This window comes from Ziziphus jujuba, chromosome 4 (genome assembly GCF_031755915.1).
Source record: "Ziziphus jujuba cultivar Dongzao chromosome 4, ASM3175591v1".
Lineage (NCBI taxonomy): Eukaryota > Viridiplantae > Streptophyta > Magnoliopsida > Rosales > Rhamnaceae > Ziziphus > Ziziphus jujuba.
Window position 1 is genome coordinate 29,231,864 of NC_083382.1, and position 20,326 is coordinate 29,252,189.

Sequence of the window (20,326 nt, forward strand, 5' to 3'; positions counted from 1 at the left end):
GACTAGTCAACCAATTTGCCATTTATTACGTTGAACAAAGACGTGAGCCTTCGTCCATCCATTAGTCGATAAGCTGAGCTATCAATTACAAAGGATGGCGGCCTCTGAATTAGAATTCAGAAAATGCGGCTCGCATTTTACTTCCATCTGATCTGATCTACTAGGAAGAGGAAGGGGGTCATATACTAGCTACCAATTCCAACAAGCTTTTTCCAGGCTTAACATGGCACAGCCCCTATCTGTGAAAGTGCTTGAGGTTTGTCGAGTAGCTCCACGACCAGACTTACCAAACTTGGCCTCCCCAAGCTCTCTCCCTTTGACCTTCTTTGATATATTCTGGTTAAGATTTCCACCGGTTGAACGTCTTTTCTTTTACGAATTCTCTACCTCTAACACACCCTTTTTCGATTCCATCATTCCAAGACTCAAACACTCTCTTTCTCTCACCCTCCAACACTATCTCCCTCTAGCAGGAAACCTTGTTTGGCCACAAGACTCTCACAAACCCTTCATCAAATATGTTGACGGTGATGGAGTTTCGCTTACCATAGCCGAGTCCAACATGGATTTTTATCATCTATCTAGCAACGGATTTCGCGAAGCCACAGAATACCGTCCTCTTATTCCCCACTTGGAAGAGTCCCATGAAAGAGTTGCTGTGGCGGCACTGCAGATTACTCTGTTTCCAAACTCTGGCTTTTGCATTGGAATCACTTCCCACCATGCAATTTTGGACGGTAAAACTTCAACTTCTTTTGTCAAGTCATGGGCTTACATATGCAATAAAACTGCCGGATCAGGATCTGCAGACTCGCCGCAGTCATCGCCGTCCTTGCCCTCGGATCTTACGCCATTCTATGATAGAGCCGCCATTAAAGACCCTGCAGAACTCGAAGTGATTTGGTTGAACGCGTGGCTAAAGCAAGGCGGACCCAATAACAGAAGCCTAATGTTAAGGAAATCTCAAGTTCAGCCAGGTATAGTCCGAGCCACTTTCGAATTGAGTGGAGAGCAAATACAAAAGTTGAGAAACTTCGTGTCTGTCGATCAGAATAGATCAAAGCATCAAGTTCAACGTATATCGACGTTTTCGTTGGTATTAGGCTACACATTTGTATGCCTAAAGAGAGCTATAGAGGCGATAGAAAAGAATATCATGCTTGTATTCAGCGTCGACGCAAGGTCTCGGCTCAAACCTACAATCCCTCCAACGTATTTTGGAAACTGCATATCAGGCTGCTCTGTAGTTCTAGAGACTGAAAAGGCGTTAAGGGAACAAAATGGGGTATGCCATGTGGTAGAGGCAATAAGTGAATCTATAAAAGGTCTTGAAAATGGAGTCTTGAATGGTGCAGAAACTTGGGCTTCATTCATTGATGATTTCATGGATCAGAGTGAAAGCCAACAGAGAATGATGAGTGTTGCAGGCTCACCTCGGTTTGAGGTTTACAGTACAGATTTTGGGTTCGGAAGGCCAAGGAAGGTGGAGATAGCTTCTATTGATAAAACAGGAGCAGTGAGTCTGTCTGAGAGCAGGAATGGGAATGGAGGAGTTGAGATTGGTCTGGTTTTAAACGTGCAACAAATGAGATCTTTTGCCTCTTTGTTTGCCAAAGTCCTGGAAGAAGAAGTCCATTGAAGTTATGTGATTCTGGTTGGTTTTTGTGTTGGGTAGCGAATTTTTATTTTCTATTAACTTCGAGAATTGTTTTGTTTCTTCTTTTCAAATAATCTTTGGGATAATATAAGTTTGTCCTTATTTGTCTGTGTACGTAATTGGTTATTGATTTTCAAGAATAGATTCATATTGTAATGATTGATGGAAAATTTTAAAAACCTCGTCACTATAGATTAGAAATGTCAATATTTTTAACAAAATAGATAAAAGAAAAAGGCAAAATTGTTTGGGACTAAATTGATGATTTTACAAAGGCTGCAATTTTTTTTTTAACTATTTCTTATGGTTTTGAAAATTTAATTTTAAACGAAAATTTAGACACTTCCCCAGATGGAAAGTGGTGCAGAACACCATAATGTAATACCTGCATTTTATTTCACTTATTGCACGGAGAGCAAATGCAAATAATTAAATGCTACACATGGAAAAGTGAATATAAATAAAAACAATAATCATTATTATTGAGTTTTTTTTTATCGAAAATGAAGTAGAATGATAGAGGAAGGAAGGAAAGGAAGTTCGATAGACAGGATTGACAGTCTCGGAAAAAATACTAAATTGATGAAAAATTTTAAATTTTTATGGAAAATGAAACTTTATTAATCTTTCCTTTGCTTTTTTTTTTTTTTTTTTAATTTAGTTCGACACCGTGGATCCATTTCGTGAAGCCTTCGTAACCCAACCCAACACAATGAAAATAATTTAAATTTGGTTCATATGGATCTATGGAGTGGTGTTTTTAAGTGGCCCAACCCAACTTCAGAATTCCAAAAGGAAAACCCATAAGTGCAAATTTCATATTCTTATTTATTAACAAATTAATTAATAAAAACACACATGCTACGAAAACAAACCAAAAAGGGTAAACTGGATTAAATGGCATGGATGTTAAGAAAATCAAGTCGGACTTTAATTTTTTGTTACTGTAGAAGAAAAGAAAAACGTAAATTAAGTTGGCGTTTTGTTTAACTAGTACTGTTATAAATCTCAGTAACCATGAAATGCAAGCCTGTCAATTTGAAATAAACTTTCTTTTACTTACCTGAAAAACAGTTAACAAATCTGAGTAATAAGTTTGATAGTGTTAAAGAATTATGGCCAATTCAATGAAAATCTTGGAGGTCTCCCATATGGCTCCTTTACAAGATTCTTCTTCCAACTCACTCACCAAATTCACTATCCAACTTACTTTCCTCGATACCTTCTGCCTCAAATTCCATCCTGGAGAGTTTCTCTTCTTCTATTTCCTCATCGACCCTAATCCATCATCCTTTGCTTCCATCCTCTCCACACTCAAAACACTCCCTCTCTCTTACCCTCTTTAGCTTCCTTCCTCTCGCTGGAAACCTCACTTGGCCTCCCCATTCTCAGAAACCTTTTCTTCTCTACAAACCAGGTAATTCAGTCTCCCTCACATTCGCCCAGTCCGATGCCGATTTTGACCATGTCTAAAGCAAACATGTTCACCAAGCCATTGACACTCGTCCTCTTGTGCCCAGCTTGACCATATCAAATACAGAGGCTTCGGTTATGGCATTGCAAATCACTCTGTTTCCCAGCAGTGGGTTTTGTATTGGTATTGCTTTTCATCATGCTGCTATTGATGGCTGTTAGGGAATTGGGAGAAAAACAAATAGCAACAGAAACAAAGAAAGCGAAGAACAAACACACAATTAACGTGGAAACCCTTGACGGGAAAAACTACGGGCAGGGAGAAGCAAATCCAATATCGAAAGATTGGTACAAAAGGTGAGCCTGACTGCGCGATACCTTCTAAAAACCCTAATTTCAGCCGAAAACCAAAAATATATAGTACATAAGAAACCCTAAAAATTGAACGGTCTCGGGCCTATCGGCCCGAGACCTCCGCTTCCACCACAGAGCCCCAAATTTTTCTCCAAAATTTAGTTTTACCAAATGGGTCGCACCGCGAGCTTTTCGGATCGGGTCAACAAGAATTCGGGTCACAAACTCTAACAATCTCCACCTTGACACGAATTCCATATAAGGAATGAAAAACATACAAAACTCCAATCTTCGATAAAAGTTGCCATCCTCTTCCACAAAAACCCCTAAAGGCAAAGCTCAACAACAAACACCAACCAAGTCCAAGCAATGCTCAAACTTGGCTACTGGAAGTGCCTTGGTCATCATGTCAGCAGGATTATCATGAGTACTCACCTTGCTGACAACAATATCTCCACGAGCAATAACATCACGTACAAAATGATACCGAACATCTATATGTTTTGTCCTCTCGTGAAACATCTGATCCTTAGTGAGATAGATAGCACTCTGACTATCACAATTGATGACCGTACTCTCCTGCTCAGAGCTCAACTCACCTATCAACGCCCTTAACCAAATAGCTTCTTTCACCGCTTCAGCTATAGCCATATATTCAGCTTCTGTAGTTGATAGTGCAACTGTTGCTTGCAAAACAGACTTCCAACTGATAGAAGTATCTCCAAGAGTAAATACATAACCAGTAGTGGACCTCCTTCTATCAAGGTCCCCAGCAAAATCTGCATCAACATATCCACGTACACCCTCCTTACTTCCACCAAACTCTAAACAAGTGTTAGTGGTGCCTCTCAAGTACCTTAGAATCCACTTGACAGCTTGCCAGTGTTGTTTGCCAGGATTAGCCATATACCGGCTCACAACACTAACAGCATGTGCAATGTCAGGACGGGTACACACCATAGCATACATCAAACTACCAACAGCACTAGAATAAGGAACATGTGACATATACTCAATATCTCTATCCGACTGTGGTGACATATCAGCAGACAATCTAAAATGAGTAGCTAATGGAGTACTTACAGGTTTAGCGTTCTTCATTCCAAAACGCTCCAGAACTTTCTTAACAAAAGATCTTTGAGTCAAGAAAAGTTTACCTGCAGATCTATCTCTCTCAATCTCCATACCAAGAATCTTCTTTGCCGCTCCCAAATCTTTCATCTCAAATTTACCACTCAATTCTGCTTTCAATCTGTTGATATCGGATTTCTTCTTGGCCACTATCAGCATATCATCAACATAAAGCAACAAATAGATAAATGAGCCATCTTCCAACTTCCTAAAATACACACAGCTATCATATTGGCTTCTAGAATAGCCATGGCTAAACATAAACCCATCAAACCGCTTGTACCACTGACGAGGGGATTGCTTCAAACCATACAAGGACCTTTTCAACAAACACACATGATCCTCTTTTCCTTCAACCTCGAAACCTTCGGATTGCTGCATATAAATTGTCTCCTCAAGCTCACCATGCAAGAAAGCGGTCTTCACATCTAGTTGCTCCAACTCTAAATCATGCATAGCAACTAGCGCTAACAAAGCACGAATAGAAGTATGTTTAACGACAGGGGAAAATATATCATTAAAATCAACTCCCTGTACCTGTGAATACCCCTTCGCTACTAAACGTGCTTTGTACCTCGCATCTTCAACACCAGGAATGCCTTCTTTCTTTTTGTAGACCCACTTGCATCCCACAATCTTCTTACCCTCTGGAGGTAATGCTAACTCCCAAGTGTGGTTCTTATGAAGCGACTCCACCTCTTCCTGCATAGCAATTAACCACTTTGCAGAATCCTCACATGAGATGGCTTCATAATAGTTGCAAGGATCACTGGGACTCTCGATCTCTTGTGCTGCAACACAAGCAAAAGTGACATAGTCTGCTAAACTAGAGGGCTTCTTGATCTCCCTGCGAGGTCTATCCTTGGCAATCGAATGCTCCTGCACCTCCTCAATTCTCTCTTCTTCCACATGAGTGAGTGTCTCAAATGGGCCTGAAACTGAACCATTCTGTGAAGTACTTACTTCCTCCACCCTAAACTCCACCTGCTTTGGCATACTGTCTGAAACAACAAGCTCCTTTTTCGGATGCAGCATTGCCATCTCATCAAACACAACATCCCTGCTAATCACAACCTTAGATGACTTTGGATCAGGAAGCCAAACTCTGTATCCTTTTACACCCTGCGGGTAACCAAGAAATATGCCCTTCTTCGATCTAGGCTCAAGCTTACCATCATTAACATGAACATAGGCAGGGCATCCAAACACTTTCAAATCTAAATAATTAGCAGGTTTTCCAGACCATACCTCTTCAGGAGTCTTGCAATCGATTGCTGCCGATGGAGAACGATTCACCAAGTAGCAAGCTGTAGCAGCTGCTTCTGCCCAAAATTCATGTGCTAACCCAGAATTCAACAACATGCATCGCACTTTCTCCATAAGAGTTCTGTTCATCCGCTCAGCCACACCATTTTGCTGCGGAGTTCCTCTAACTGTGAGATGTCTAACAATCCCTTCGTTTCTACAAAACTCATTGAAAACACCATCACAGAACTCCAATCCATTATCTGTACGAAGGCGCTTCACCCTTCTTTCCGTCTGCTTCTCTACCAAAGCTTTCCATTGCTTGAAGATAGCAAATACATCATTCTTGTGCTTCAAGAAATATACCCAGACCTTCCGGGAGAAATCATCAATGAAGGTCAACATATATCTGCCACCACCCTTAGAAGCAGTACGTGCAGGTCCCCAAAGATCTGAATGAATGTAGTCTAGAGTACCTTTGGTTTTGTGAATTCCAGTACTGAAGCTAACTCTCTTCTGCTTCCCAAACACACAATATTCACAAAACTCCAACTTCGAGATACTCCAATCACCAAGCAAACTCCGTTTGCTCAACATCGCCAAACCTTTCTCACTCATATGGCCCAATCTCATATGCCACAAACGAGTAACATCCGAATCTGACATGGATACTGAAACAGCAGCCGACCCCATTACCACAGAACCCTGTAGCCTGTATAATGTACCAACCAGGCTAGCTTTCATCACCACCAAAGCACCCTTCAGAACCCTCAAAACTCCACCTCCACCAGCAAAAGAACAACCAGACTTGTCCAAAGCAGATAAAGAAATTAAATTTTTAGACATATCTGGAACGTGACGTACCTCAGATAGTGTTCTGATAATTCCATCATGCATCTTCACCCTTACAGTTCCAATGCCGATGACACAGCAAGGATGATCATCTCCCATCAGCACAACACCTTTATCCACCGGAACATAAGAAGAGAACCAATCCCTATGGAGACAGATGTGAAACGAACAGGCTGAATCCAAAATCCATCCCTGCTTGCCCGAACTATCCTCAGTCACTGAATAAACATCTCCATCTTCAATTTCCTCATGTGCGACACTGGCTTCGGCATGTTCCTTACTCTTTTCATTATTTTTATTCTGAAGCTTACGACATTCAGTTTTGATGTGCCCCTTTTTCTTACAGTAGTGACAAATAAGGTTTCTGAACCTTGACTTCGATCTTGGCCGACTACCACCATTGTTATTTTGATCTCTAGATGATGTTCTACCTCTAACAATCAAACCCTCTCCTCCGAAACTCCCAAAATTATTGTTATCCGAACTGCTGGTCAACTCCTTAGAATATAAAGAAGCTTTCACGTCCTCCAATTTTAGGGTTTTATTACTGTAAATCAAAGTCTCCCTAAAATTTTTATACGATGGAGGTAAGGAACGCAGTAGCATTAGGACCTGATCTTCATCATCATATTTAATGTCCATGTTCGCCAGATCCAACAAAAAAGTAGAAAAGTCATCTATGTGTGTTTTAATAGATGTACCTTCAACCATAGAAAGGGTGTATAGACGGTGCTTCGCAATCAGTTTCGTTGTGAGATTCTTTGTGATGTACAAAGATTCCAACTTGTCCCATAAGTCCTTTGTTGTCTTCTGATCAAGGACCTCTCTCAAAACTTCATTGGACAAGCATAGCTGAATGGTGGATAGGGCACGCTCATCAACCTCAGCTTTCTTTTCGGCATCCCACGAAGACGGCATCTGCTCCTTGCCAACCAACGCCTTGTGTAAACCGTTCTGTGTCAAAATCACCTTCATCTTGACTTGCCACATGAAGAAACTCATGTTGCGCTCAAATTTCTCAATGTCGAACTTTGTTGCCATGATCCAAAAAGAAAAAAAAATTCCCAAATAGATCGACGCGGCTCTAATACCACTTGTTACGGAATTGGGAGAAAAACAAATAGCAACAGAAACAAAGAAAAACCACGGGCAGGGAGAAGCAAATCCAATATCGAAAGATTGGTACAAAAGGTGAGCCTGACTGCGCGATACCTTCTAAAAACCCTAATTTCAGCCGAAAACCAAAAATATATAGTACATAAGAAACCCTAAAAATTGAACGGTCTCGGGCCTATCCGCTTCCACCACAGAGCCCCAAATTTTTCTCCAAAATTTAGTTTTACCAAATGGATCGCACCGCGAGCTTTTCGGGTCGGGTCAACAAGAATTCGGGTCACAAACTCTAACAATGGCACATCTTTGACCATATTCTTGAAGTCCTGGACCCACTACACACGTAGCGGACAAGAAAAATATTCAACTTCCATCCTCCCCACCGATCGATCTCCTTTCTACGATCGGACAGTCATTAAAGATCCATCTGGGCTCGACATTTTGTACTTAAACCAATGGTTGGAGAAGACAGTCAGCTCTCATAAAGGCAATCCATGCTGCTTCGAGTTTTGGTCAGAATTGAAATTGCCATCCAATTTAGTCCGACAGGATTTCGATCTGAGCCCTGGAAATGTAGAAAAACTCAGGAAGATAGTGTTAATTCGGCTACAGAATAACTCAGGAAGATAGTGTTAATTCGCTTACAGAATACAACTAAACTCCATTTGAGCACATTTGTGCTTGTTTGTGCCTATATTGTAGTTTGCTTGGTTAAAGCGAAAGGAAATTCAAGGGAAAGCAAGAGCAAGATTTATCTTGTACTCAACGCCGACTACAGGGCACGTTTAGACCCGCCGGTTCTCGAGAACTATTTCGGTAACTGTATCGGTTCTCATTTAGTTACTTTGGAAGAAGCAGAGTGCATGGAATTACAAGATGGGTTGGCCATTGTTGCAGCGAAGATCGGCGAAGTGATTAAGGGGTTGGAAAATGGAGTTCTTGAAGGAGCAGAGAAGAGATTATCCAACTGGGGTTCGTTGGGAGGGGGAGCTCAAGTGATTGGGGTATCTGGGTCTTATCGGTTTGGTTTGTACAGTCTGGATTTTGGATGGGGGAAGCCTAAGAAGATGGAGATCACATCCATCGACAGAAATGGAGCTTTTTCTATGGCGGAATCAAGGGATGGAAGTGGAGGGGTTGAAATTGGTTTGGTTTTGAAGAAGCATGAGATGGAGCTATTTGGCTCTCTTTTTCATGAGGGCCTAGAAGATTACTCAACAGCTTAGATTATTGCAGATTCTGTTTTCTTTTACTGATTTCGTTTAGCCCTTTAAGTTGATTCTGGACTGACACTTTTTACTCAACACCTTGCGATTTTTGTTTTTTTTTTCAATTTGTAAATATATAAATGTCCAAATTTTTAATATCATTCGGATGATCAGGCAATGCACTGGTTGTTAGACTGGTTTACTGCGATTTTTTTTTTCCTCGTACTTTATGGTTTTTATTGTTTAAGACATCTGGGAACGAATGTTGGGCAGAATATATATTTGATTTATCAATATCTCAAATTTTTTTTTGGTTGACCATTTGGTGTTTTGAGGTTGATTCAGGGTTTAGATTTTGAGCTTTTGCTCCGTTTGGATCCAAGTAATATATCACTGTTGATATAAGAACATTCTTTTTTTTGGGTTTCCTTAGAATGCGGCTATTCATGGATCAAGCTGTTTCCTTTTTCAACAAAAATATGGGTAAATTAAAATATGGCAAGTGCTTGTCTTGTACATTTTCGCCTATATATGTTGTTTTAAAATTCAACCTGGTTCTGTACTTTGATCACTCTTAGAAATAAGTTGGTGGTTGGTAATGCTGGCGATATCTATGTTAAACTAAATCAGCCTAATGCTAGTTTCTCTCTCTCTCTTACCAGTTGAAACTTGTTTATCTAACTTTGTTTTGGTTTCAAAAGTTCTGGAGGTATGAGATAGTAATATTCTGTTGTTGGTTTTTAACAGAATGGCCTTGCAGACAGCAACTCCTCCAACAGCTCATAGTTCCCAATTCGTTGGAAATGCTTTCGTTGATCAGTATTATAAAATTCTCCACAACCCTCCAGAATTGGTCTATAGGTTTTATCAAGATTCAAGTGTGATCAGCCGTCCTGATTCTAATGGTGTGATGACATCTGCGACAGTAAGCTTCTTGGGCCAGTAATTCATTGTTGTGTTATTGTCATTGTTTTGTTTTTTCTGGGTTCTTTTTTTAGTTTTATTTGTTTATAAATATAAATTGAAGTGCAAAAAGTTGCGATGTTTCATATACATAAATAACTAATGCTTGATTTTGAAGATATTTGATTTTGTGGAAACCTGCGTAAACATGTCAGAAGTTCTGTTTCTTTGCCCTTGAACTTGGCTCTACTTGTTGTTTGCATTGATCTGTGGTCCCCTTTTCTTTTCCACTCTATTGGAACATACTTAAATGTTCATATCTACCCGGTTAAGCTATGATCTAGAATAAGAGGGTCTTTCTTAGTTATCGGTCTCAGTCATACCTCTTAAGGTAAACCAATATTAAAGTTTGTTAGTGTGTTATTACGCCATTTTGAAGGTTTCATGAACAAGTATTGGACTGAATATTGTGATTTTAATGACTCTTAGAAGTTAGAATTACTCACATCAAAAATATTGCCACATTGTTTTTTCTCGGAGCAGGGTATCAACGAAAAGATCGTTTCCTTTGATTATAAGGGCTACATGGTTGACATAAAGACTGCAGATGTGCAGAAGTCATACAAAGAAGGGGTCACTGTGCTTAATATTCATATATATATATATATATATGTACGTATTACATCCAGCAAATGAACAGCGCTTTTAGTTCCAATTAGTGTGGAGTGGATCTCAATTTGATTTCTTGAAGTTGGGAAGGTTTGGGCCCTCACTAGTCCTTGGGCTACTATTACACATGTGAACGTGGCAGAGTATATAATTATGCATGTACATGTTTGGTACAAGTGCATTTATAAATATATATATATATATATATGAAAATTCAACCATATGAATATCGTGCGAAATTGCATGGTATAATATTTTAACAAAATATGTTTATTCTTATGGTAAAATTAAAAATATATATGTATGTTATATTTTTTGTAAGAACACAAGCTCAAATAGAAAGGATAATCTATCTAATTAGGTTATTATTATTATTATTATTATTATTATTGGCAATGAAGCGTAAAAGCCTAACCAATATCTACAAGAGGAGAGGTATATAGAACAGTTTTTATTTGTATTTTTTTTTATATACAAAAGAGATTAGGTTTTTAGCTTTAAATTTTACACAACTACCCTATGAGTTATATTAATTAATCATTACAGAAAGTGTTCTAATGCCAATACGAATTAATAGTGTCATATGCAATTCCTATTACACTTTTGTCTATCGCATAAATTGTTAGAATAGGATATGATATAGATGTCTGGAAATCCACGAAGGTACTGAAGGTAGGTTTGTTTGTTTAAGGGAAAAAACTTGCGATTACGAGGCCTCCTGACTAGTCAACCAATTTGTCATTTATTACGATGAACTAAGACGTGAGCCTTCGTGTACATCCATTAGTCGATCAGCTGAGCTATCAATTATAAAGGATAGCAGGGTCTGAGATAGAATTCAGGATATGTGGCACGCATTGTACTTCCACCTGACCTAATCTAAGAAGGAGCGGCTCATATACTAGCTAGCAATTCCAGCAAGCTTTTTCCAGGCTAAACATGGCACAGCCCCTACCTGTGAAAGTACTTGAGGTTTGTCGAGTAGCTCCACCACCAGACTTACCAAACTTGGCCTCCCCAAGCTCTCTCCCTTTGACCTTCTTTGATATACTCTGGTTAAGATTTCCACCGGTTGAACGTCTTTTCTTTTACGAATTCTCTTCCTCTAACACACCCTTTTTCGATTCCATCATTCCAAAACTCAGACACTTTCTTTCTCTCACCCTCCAACACTATCTCCCTCTAGCAGGAAACCTTGTTTGGCCACAAGACTCTCACAAACCCTTCATCAAATACGTTGACGGTGATGGAGTTTCGCTTACCATAGCCGAGTCCAACATGGACTTTTATCATCTATCTGGCAACGGATTTCGCGAAGCCACAGAATGCCGTCCTCTTATTCCCCACTTGGAAGAGTCCCATGAACGAGTTGCTGTGGTGGCACTGCAGATTACTCTGTTTCCAAACTCTGGCTTTTGCATTGGAATCACTTCCCACCACGCAGTTTTGGACGGTAAAACTTCAACTTCTTTTGTCAAGTCATGGGCTTACATATGCAATAAAAATGGCCGATCAGGATCTGCAGACCCGCCACCATCATGGCCGTCATTGCCACCGGATCTTACGCCATTCTATGATAGAGCAGCCATTAAAGACCCTGCAGAACTCGAAGTGATTTACTTGAAGGGGTGGCTAAAGCAAGGCGGACCCAATAACAGAAGCCTAACGTTAATGAAAGCTCAGGTTCAACCAAGTTTAGTCCGAGCCACTTTCGAATTGAGTGGAGAGCAAATACAAAAGTTGAGAAACTTTGTGTCTGCCGATCAGAACAGATCAAAGCATCAAGTTCAACGTATATCGACGTTTTCGCTGGTATTAGGCTACACATTTGTATGTCTACAGAGAGCTATAGAGGCGAAAGAAAAGAATGCCATCCTTGGATTCAGCGTCGACTCAAGGTCTCGGCTCAAACCTACAATCCCTTCAACGTATTTTGGAAACTGCATATCAGGCTGCATAGTAGTTCCAGAGACTGAAAAGGTGTTAAGGGAAAAATATGGGGTATGCTATGTGGCGGAGGCAATAAGTGAATCTATAAAAGGTCTTGAAAATGGAGTCCTGAATGGTGCGGAAACTTGGGTTTCAATCATCAATCAGGCCATGGATCAGGGTGAAAGCAAACAGAGAATGATGAGTGTTGCAGGCTCACCTCGGTTTGAGGTTTACAGTACAGATTTTGGGTTCGGAAGGCCAAGGAAGGTGGAGATAGCTTCTATTGATAAAACAGAAGCAGTGAATCTGTCCGAGAGCAGGAACGGGAATGGCGGAGTTGAGATTGGTTTGGTTTTAAACGTGCAACAAATGAGATCTTTTGCCTCTTTGTTTGCCAAAGTACTGGAAGAAGAAGTCCATTGAAGTTCTGTGATTCTGGTTGGTTTTTGTGTTGGGTAGCGAATTTTTATTTTCTATTGACTTTGAGAATTGTTTTGTTTCTTCTTTTCAAATAATAGTTGGGATAATATAAGTTTGTCCTTATTTCTCTGTGTATGTAAAGGCAATTGGTTATTGATTTTCAAGAATAGATTCATATTGTGATGGCTGGTGGAAAATTTTAAAAACCTTGTTAGTATAGATTAGAAGTGTCAATATTTTTAACAAAATAGATAAAAGAAAAAGGCAAAATTGTTCGGGACTAAATTGATGATTTTACAAAGACTGCAATTTAACTATTTCTTATGGTTTTGAAAATTTCATTTTAAACGAAAATTTAGAAATCATCATGAAAAGTAGAAAAATTCTTCCAGGCACTACTGACTGACTTATGTGCGCCTCTGACTTGTGGGTGATTCCCTCACGTGCATGAGATCTAGGGTATTTGTTTTTTTTAGAATAATTCATCTAATTTATAAACTATTTAAAATTTTTCTTATTTAAAATTTTTCTAAATTTGAATTTATACTTTTATAAACACAAATAAAAATATTTTACCATTCAAACTACCTATTTCTACTTTTGCTTTGTCACCCAAAGTACATTTGTCCCACAGCAAAATTACTTCCGGGTACCTTATTTTCTGGGACCTAAAAATTGTACCATTTCATTTATTAGACAGTTCCCCAGATGGAAAGTGTTGCAGAGCACCATAATGTAATACCTGCATTTTATTTCAATTATTGCACAGAAAGTAAATGCAAATAATTAAATACTATACATGAAAATGTGAATATAAAAAAAAAACAATAATCATCATTATTGAGTTTTTTTTTTTAATCGAAAATGAAGTAGAATAATGGAGGAAGGAAGGAAAGAAGGAAGTTCGATAGACGGTTTCGGAAAAAATATTAAATTGTTGAAAAATTTTAAATTTTTATGGAAAATGAAACTTTATTAATCTTTCCTTTCTTTTTTTTTAAATTTAGTTCGACATTGTGGTCCATTTCGTGAAACTTTCGTAACCCAACCCAATACAATGAAAACAATTTAAGTTTGGTTCATATGGATCCGTATAGTGGTATTTTTCCGTAGCCCAACCCCAATTTCATACTTCCAAAGAGAAAATCCATAAGTGCAAATTTCATGTCCTTATTTATTAACAAATTAGTTAACAAAAACACACATGTTAGGGAAACAAACCAAAAACGGTAAACTGGATTAAATGGCATGGCTGTTAAGAAAATCAAATAGGACTTTAATTTTTTGTTACTGTAGAGGAAAAGAAAAACGTAAATTAAAGTGGCGTTTTGTTTAACTAGTACTGTTATAAATCTCAGTAATGAAATGCAAGCCTGTCAATTTGAAATAAACTTTTTTTTACTTACCAAAAAAACAGTCAACAAATCTGAGTGATAAGTCTGATAGTGTTAAAAGAATTATGGCCAACTCAGTGAAAATCTTGGAGGTCTCCCATGTAGCTCCTTTGCAAGATTCTTCTTCCAACTCACACGCCAAATTCACTCTCCAACTCACTTTCCTCGATACCTTCTGCCTCAAATTCCATCCTGGAGAGTTTCTCTTCTTCTATTCCCTCACCGACCCTAATCCATCATCCTTTGCTTCCATCCTCTCCACGCTCAAACACTCCCTCTCTCTCACCCTCCTCAGTTTCCTTCCTCTCGCTGGAAACCTCACTTGGCCTCCCCATTCTCAGAAACCTTTTCTTCTCTACAAACCAGGTGATGCTGTCTCCCTCACATTTGCTGAGTCCGATGCCGATTTCGACCATGTCTCAAGCAAACATGTTCGCCAAGCCATTGACACTCGTCCTCTTGTGCCCAGCTTGACCATATCAGATGCAGAGGCTTCCGTTATGGCTTTGCAAATCACTCTGTTTCCCAGCACTGGGTTTTGTATTGGTATAGCTTTTCATCACGCCGCTATTGATGGCACATCTTTGACCATGTTCTTGAAGTCCTGGGCCCACTACACACGCAGCAGAGAAGAAAAAAATTCAACTTCCATCCTCCCCACCGATTTATCTCCTTTCTACGATCGGACAGTCATTAAAGATCCATCTGGGCTCGACATTTTGTACTTAAACCGATGGTTGAAGAAGACGGTGAGCTCTAATAAAGGCAATTCATGCTGCTTCGAGTTTTGGTCAGAATTGAAATTACCATCCAATTTAGTCCGACAGGATTTCGATTTAAGCCCTGGAAACGTAGAAAAACTCAGGAAGATGGTGTTAATTCGGCTAGAGAATACAGCTAAACTCCATTTGAGCACATTTGTGCTTGTTTGTGCCTATATTGTGGTTTGCTTGGTTAAAGCGAAAGGAAATTCAAGGGAAAGCAAGAGCAATATTTATCTGGTACTCAACGCCGACTACAGGGCACGTTTAGACCCGCCGGTTCCCGAGAACTATTTCGGTAACTGTATCGGTTCTCATTTAGTTGCTTTGGAAGAAGCAGAGTGCATGGAATTACAAGATGGGGTGGCCATTGTTGCAGAGAAGATCGGCGAAGTAATTAAGGGGTTGGAAAACGGAGTTCTTGAAGGAGCAGAGGAGAGATTATCCAAGTGGGGTTCGTTGGGAGCGGGAGCTCAAGTGATTGGAGTATCTGGGTCTCATCGGTTTGGTTTGTACAGTCTGGATTTTGGATGGGGAAAGCCTAAGAAGATGGAGATCACATCCATCGACAGAAATGGAGCTTTTTCTATGGCGGAATCAAGGGATGGAAGTGGAGGGGTTGAAATTGGTTTGGTTTTGAAGAAGCATGAGATGGAGCTATTTGGCTCTCTGTTTCATCAGGGCCTAGAAGATCACTCAACAGCTTAGATTATTGCAGATTCTGTTTTCTTTTACTGATTTCGTTTAGCCCTTTAAGTTGATTCTGGACTGACACTTTTTACTCAACAGCTTGCGATTTTTATTTTATTTTTTTCTATTTGTAAATATATAAATATCCAAATTTTTAATATCATTCGTATGATCAGGCAATGCACTGGTTGTTAGACTGGTTTACTGCGATTTTTTTTTTTCCTCGTACTTTATGGTTTTTATTGTTTAAGACAGCTGGGAACGAATGTTGGGCAGAATATATATTTGATTTATCAATATCTCAAATTTTTTTTTGGTTGACCATTTGGTGTTTTGAGGTCGATTCAGGGTTTAGATTTTGAGCTTTTGCTCCGTTTGGATCCAAGTAATATATCACTGTTGATATAAGAACATTCTTTTTTTTGGGTTTCCTTAGAATGCGGCTATTCATTGATCAAGCTGTTTCCTTTTTCAACAAAAATATGGGTAAATTAAAATATGGCAAGTGCTTGTCTTGTTCATTTTCCATCTTGCTAATCCAAAACAGTCCACATTTTCGCCTATATATGTTCTTTTCAAATTCAACCTGGTTCTGTACTTTGATCACTCTTAGAAATAAGTTGGTGGTTGGTAATGCTGGCGATATCTATGTTAAACTAAATGAGCCTAATGTTTATCTAACTTTGTTTTGGTTTCAAAAGTTATGGAGGTATGAGATAGTAATATTCTGTTGTTGGTCTTTGACAGAATGGCCTTGCAGACAGCAACTCCTCCAACGGCTCATAGTGCCCAATTTGTTGGAAATGCTTTCGTTGATCAGTATTATAAAATTCTCCACAACTCTCCAGAATTGTTCTATAGGTTTTATCAAGATTCAAGTGTGATCAGCCGTCCTGATTCTAATGGTGTGATGACATCTGCGACTACCATGCAAGTAAGCTTCTTGGGCCAGTAATTCATGGTTTTGTTATTGTCATTGTTTTGTTTTTTCTGGGTTCTTTTTTTAGTTTTATTTGTTTATAAATATAAATTGAAGTGCAACAAGTTGCGATGTTTCATATACATAAATAACTAATGCTTGATTTTGAAGATATTTGATTTTGCGGAAACCTGCATAAAAATGTCAAAAGTTCTGTTTCTTTGCCCATGAACTTGGCTCTACTTGTTGTTTTCATTGATCTGTGGCCCCCTTTTCTTTACCACTCTATTGGAACACACTTAAGTTAAATGTTCATATTTACCTGGTTAAGCTATGATCTAGAATAAGAGGGTCTTTCTTAGTTATCGGTCTCCGTCATACCTCTTAAGATAAACTAATATTAAAGTTTGTTAGTGCGTTATTACACCATTTTGAAGGTTTCACGTACAAGTATTGGACTGAATATTGTGATTTTAATGACTTAGAAGTTTGAATTACTCACTTCAAAAATATTGCCACATTGTTTTTTCTTGGAGCAGGGTATCAACGAAAAAGATCCTTTCCTTTGATTATAAGGACTACATGGTTGACATAAAGACTGCAGATGCGCAGAAGTCATACAAAGAAGGGGTCACTGTGCTAGTAACTGGATGTTTAACGGGCAAGGATAACTTGAAAAGGATATTTGCACAATCATTTTTTCTTGCGTCTCAAGACAATGGGTATTACGTCTTAAATGATGTGTTTAGGTATGTAGAAGATGTAGAACAGTTGGAAAGTGGTGCGGTTAATGGAGTTGATGATGCTACAGAACCCTCCTTGATATCAGAACCTAGTAGGTTTGCTATCTTGTGTCATTTGTTGTGTAATTCACCCTGGACTCTTATATAGTTCCTGAAAAGAAATTTTGCAGAGCCAAATCATGTTCCTGATCCTCCTGCACAGACCTAGCAACTGCTCAAGAGGATGCGGATCAAATTGTTGTTGGGAAGGCCTATGATGCATCAGAGTATGAGAGAGAATTAGTCAATGAAAAAAAGCCTGCTGCAGAAATCCCATCTCATTCTCATGCGAATGATATCACTGTGGACGTCGAATCATCTCCTGCTGCAGCCCTAGAAGATGCTCCAAAAAAGTCATATCCCTCAATTGTGAGTTGACCAATGCTCATTTTTTTGTTTGCATGAGTGTTTAGGTATTTGGTTTCTAAAATCTAATGTATGTCAATTATAGGTAAATGTACCAAAGGGGAGTTTAGGACCGACACAAGTTTATGTGCCAACTAACTTCTTAAATGTATCTTCTAAGAAAGTTGAGAATCAGCAGCACCTGCATCAGTGCCTGAAGCAGCAGCACCAAGTAGCACCGGCACCCAGACAGTAGCAATACTTTCCTGTTTTGTTCTTCTGCTGGATTCATCTTGAAATACTTTAAGACAACTAAAATATATCTTGTTTAAATAAAAAGACCATACATTTAAGAGAAGAGCTGTGATTATCTGTCGGAACTTAGATCCTTGCTTTAGCTTTATGGGATTGAATCTAAATATCTGCGTATTGCCAAATTTGGAGATTTCTAAACTCTATATGCCATTGCATTCCTTACAGATGAGGGGCACTCTATTTACATATGGAATTTGCCCTTTAGTGTGACGGTTGCTCAGCTTGAGGCAGAATTTAAGAAATTTGGACCAATAAAGCAAGGAAGTATCCAAGTCAGAAATAATAAGGTTTGTTATCGACAAATAATGTGCATAGAAGATAATCTGCTGCTTCTTTTTTTGGCAGTGATTTGTGACATGATCTCCATATTTTCTGACACAATTTTTTTGGGCATCCTCTACATTTCTGTCTGTGCAGCAACAAGGATACTGTTTTGGTTTTTTAGAATTTCAATCCTTGAGGTCCATGAATAGTGCCATACAGATATCTCCATTCTTTCTGTTTCTCTAAAAGTTTCATTTGCAGCTACTGGGAATAGAATAAATGCATTCCATCTTCTCTTGTTTCTTGAACCACCAATTATAAAGCGCCATATGTTATTTATATATTCATTATTTCTGGGATGTTCATTTATTCCTTTTGTCTTCCTGCATATTCTTGTAATGCCGTCCACTTGAATGATAATCTTCATGTTTGGACCTTCTATTTGCAACTAAAATGCATCCAAATCTGTTTTAATTTTCCTGCATGGCCTTTCTCCAACAACTAATGCACCCATTTTCAGAAAGCAAGGGAACCATGTTTGTCGTCCTTTGCTGATAGTTTGATAACTGTGCAAAAGGCTCCAAATGTACAAGTTTTGATTTATTTTGGAGCTCCTTTTCCCGATTATGGTCATTAGAATGTGTCTAGAAGCAATCCAGTGGAAGGATCACTTGTAAATATAGTGGCTATTAAACTGATATCAGCAGCATATTACTTTTCTATTTGAAGGACAGAATGTCTAAAATAGATTTGATGACCAGTGAGAAATTCTGTATTAGTTACGAAGAACTTCCTTGGGAGGATGGGGGTTGTTGGTAATGGTACTTAAGCAAATGCTCTGTTTCATTCTATCTTATATTCACCCCTCTTCTCTCTCTTTCACCATTCTTATTTTATTTTATTTTTTCCTGTTATGGAGATCTTTCAAAGGTTTTTTTTACCTTTAGCTATTACTCTCTTTTACATATTAGGTTTTCCTTTGACCAATAAGTTTTTCTAGCATTTCTTGTTGTGGATCTTTGGCTTGGAATAAATTTAAGACTAAGCTTTCTTCCAAATAGTGGAAGAAAACCGCTGTTAGGAGTCATAGGACCATTGAGTAATCTTCTAATCACACTTGGAAGAATATTTGAACTCAAATCCTGGTTAACCACTTTAAACTGTGGTGTAAAGCCATAAAGTTGATATGTTCCTAATGGTATATTGTTTTGTTTTAAAAATTAATAATTGATTATCTGGTTTAGTATTAATATGCATATATTCCATTGCCAGGTGCAGGGATTCTCTTATTAATTTATTGTGATAGCTTTAACTGATCCACTTTCTGTTATATTTTATCCCCTTTCTAAATTTACCCATTAGTGCTTCTAGTCCATTTGAGTTTCTGACGATTTGAGCATTGGGTTTCATATGTTTATATATGTCTAACTATGATAATATTTTCAGGCTTCACCTATCACTATTGATGGAAGAGGGGCTTTAAGCGATCACTAGAAGCGATCACTAGCGAAGACGTGTCGAAGTGAAAGCACCTGATCGATGATGCCATGGATCAGAAGGAAAGCAAACAGAGTGATGAGTGTTGCAGGCTCACCTCGGTTTGAGGTATACAGTACAGATTTTGGGTTCGGAAGGCCAAGGAAGGTGGAGATAGCTTCTATTGATAAAACAGGAGTAGTGTCTTTGTCCGAGAGCAGGAATGGGAATGGAGGAGTTGTGATTGGTTTGGTTTTAAACGTGCAAGAAATGAGATCTTTTGCCTCTTTGTTTGCCAAAGTTCTTGAAGAAGAAGTCCATTGAAGTTATGTGATTCTGGTTGTATTTTGTGTTGGGTTGCAAATTTTGAGTTTCTACCGACTTTGAGATTTGTTTTGTTTTTTCTTTTCAAATAATCGTTGGAATAATATAAGTTTGTCTTTATAAACGCAATTGGTTATTGATTTTGCAAGAATAGCTTCA

The 20,326-nt window shown here is 38.6% G+C and overlaps 4 protein-coding genes and 1 pseudogene across 4 annotated transcripts; all 5 read left to right on the forward strand.

Annotated features, from left to right (window-relative positions):
- LOC112489582 (phenolic glucoside malonyltransferase 1-like) lies at positions 1–1,813 on the forward strand. Its single transcript, XM_048472644.2, has one exon. It carries the CDS (start codon positions 224–226, stop codon positions 1,637–1,639), a length of 1,416 nt encoding a protein of 471 aa, XP_048328601.2. The 5' UTR covers positions 1–223; the 3' UTR covers positions 1,640–1,813.
- Positions 1,814–8,220: 6,407 nt separating this feature from the next.
- On the forward strand, positions 8,221–8,991 carry LOC107403664 (phenolic glucoside malonyltransferase 1-like). The gene is made up of 2 exons (XM_016010574.3): positions 8,221–8,236; positions 8,468–8,991. Exons 1-2 carry the CDS (start codon positions 8,221–8,223, stop codon positions 8,989–8,991), a joined length of 540 nt encoding a protein of 179 aa, XP_015866060.3.
- A 2,162-nt stretch (positions 8,992–11,153) lies between these two features.
- Positions 11,154–13,032, forward strand: LOC107415879 (phenolic glucoside malonyltransferase 1-like). Its single transcript, XM_048471509.2, has one exon. It carries the CDS (start codon positions 11,485–11,487, stop codon positions 12,898–12,900), a length of 1,416 nt encoding a protein of 471 aa, XP_048327466.2. The 5' UTR covers positions 11,154–11,484; the 3' UTR covers positions 12,901–13,032.
- Positions 13,033–14,313: 1,281 nt separating this feature from the next.
- Positions 14,314–15,952, forward strand: LOC107415918 (phenolic glucoside malonyltransferase 1-like). The gene has a single exon (XM_048471510.2). The coding sequence runs from the start codon at positions 14,357–14,359 to the stop codon at positions 15,758–15,760; it is 1,404 nt and encodes a 467-aa protein (XP_048327467.2). The 5' UTR covers positions 14,314–14,356; the 3' UTR covers positions 15,761–15,952.
- Positions 15,953–16,092: 140 nt separating this feature from the next.
- Positions 16,093–20,326, forward strand: LOC107403661 (nuclear transport factor 2-like; annotated as a pseudogene).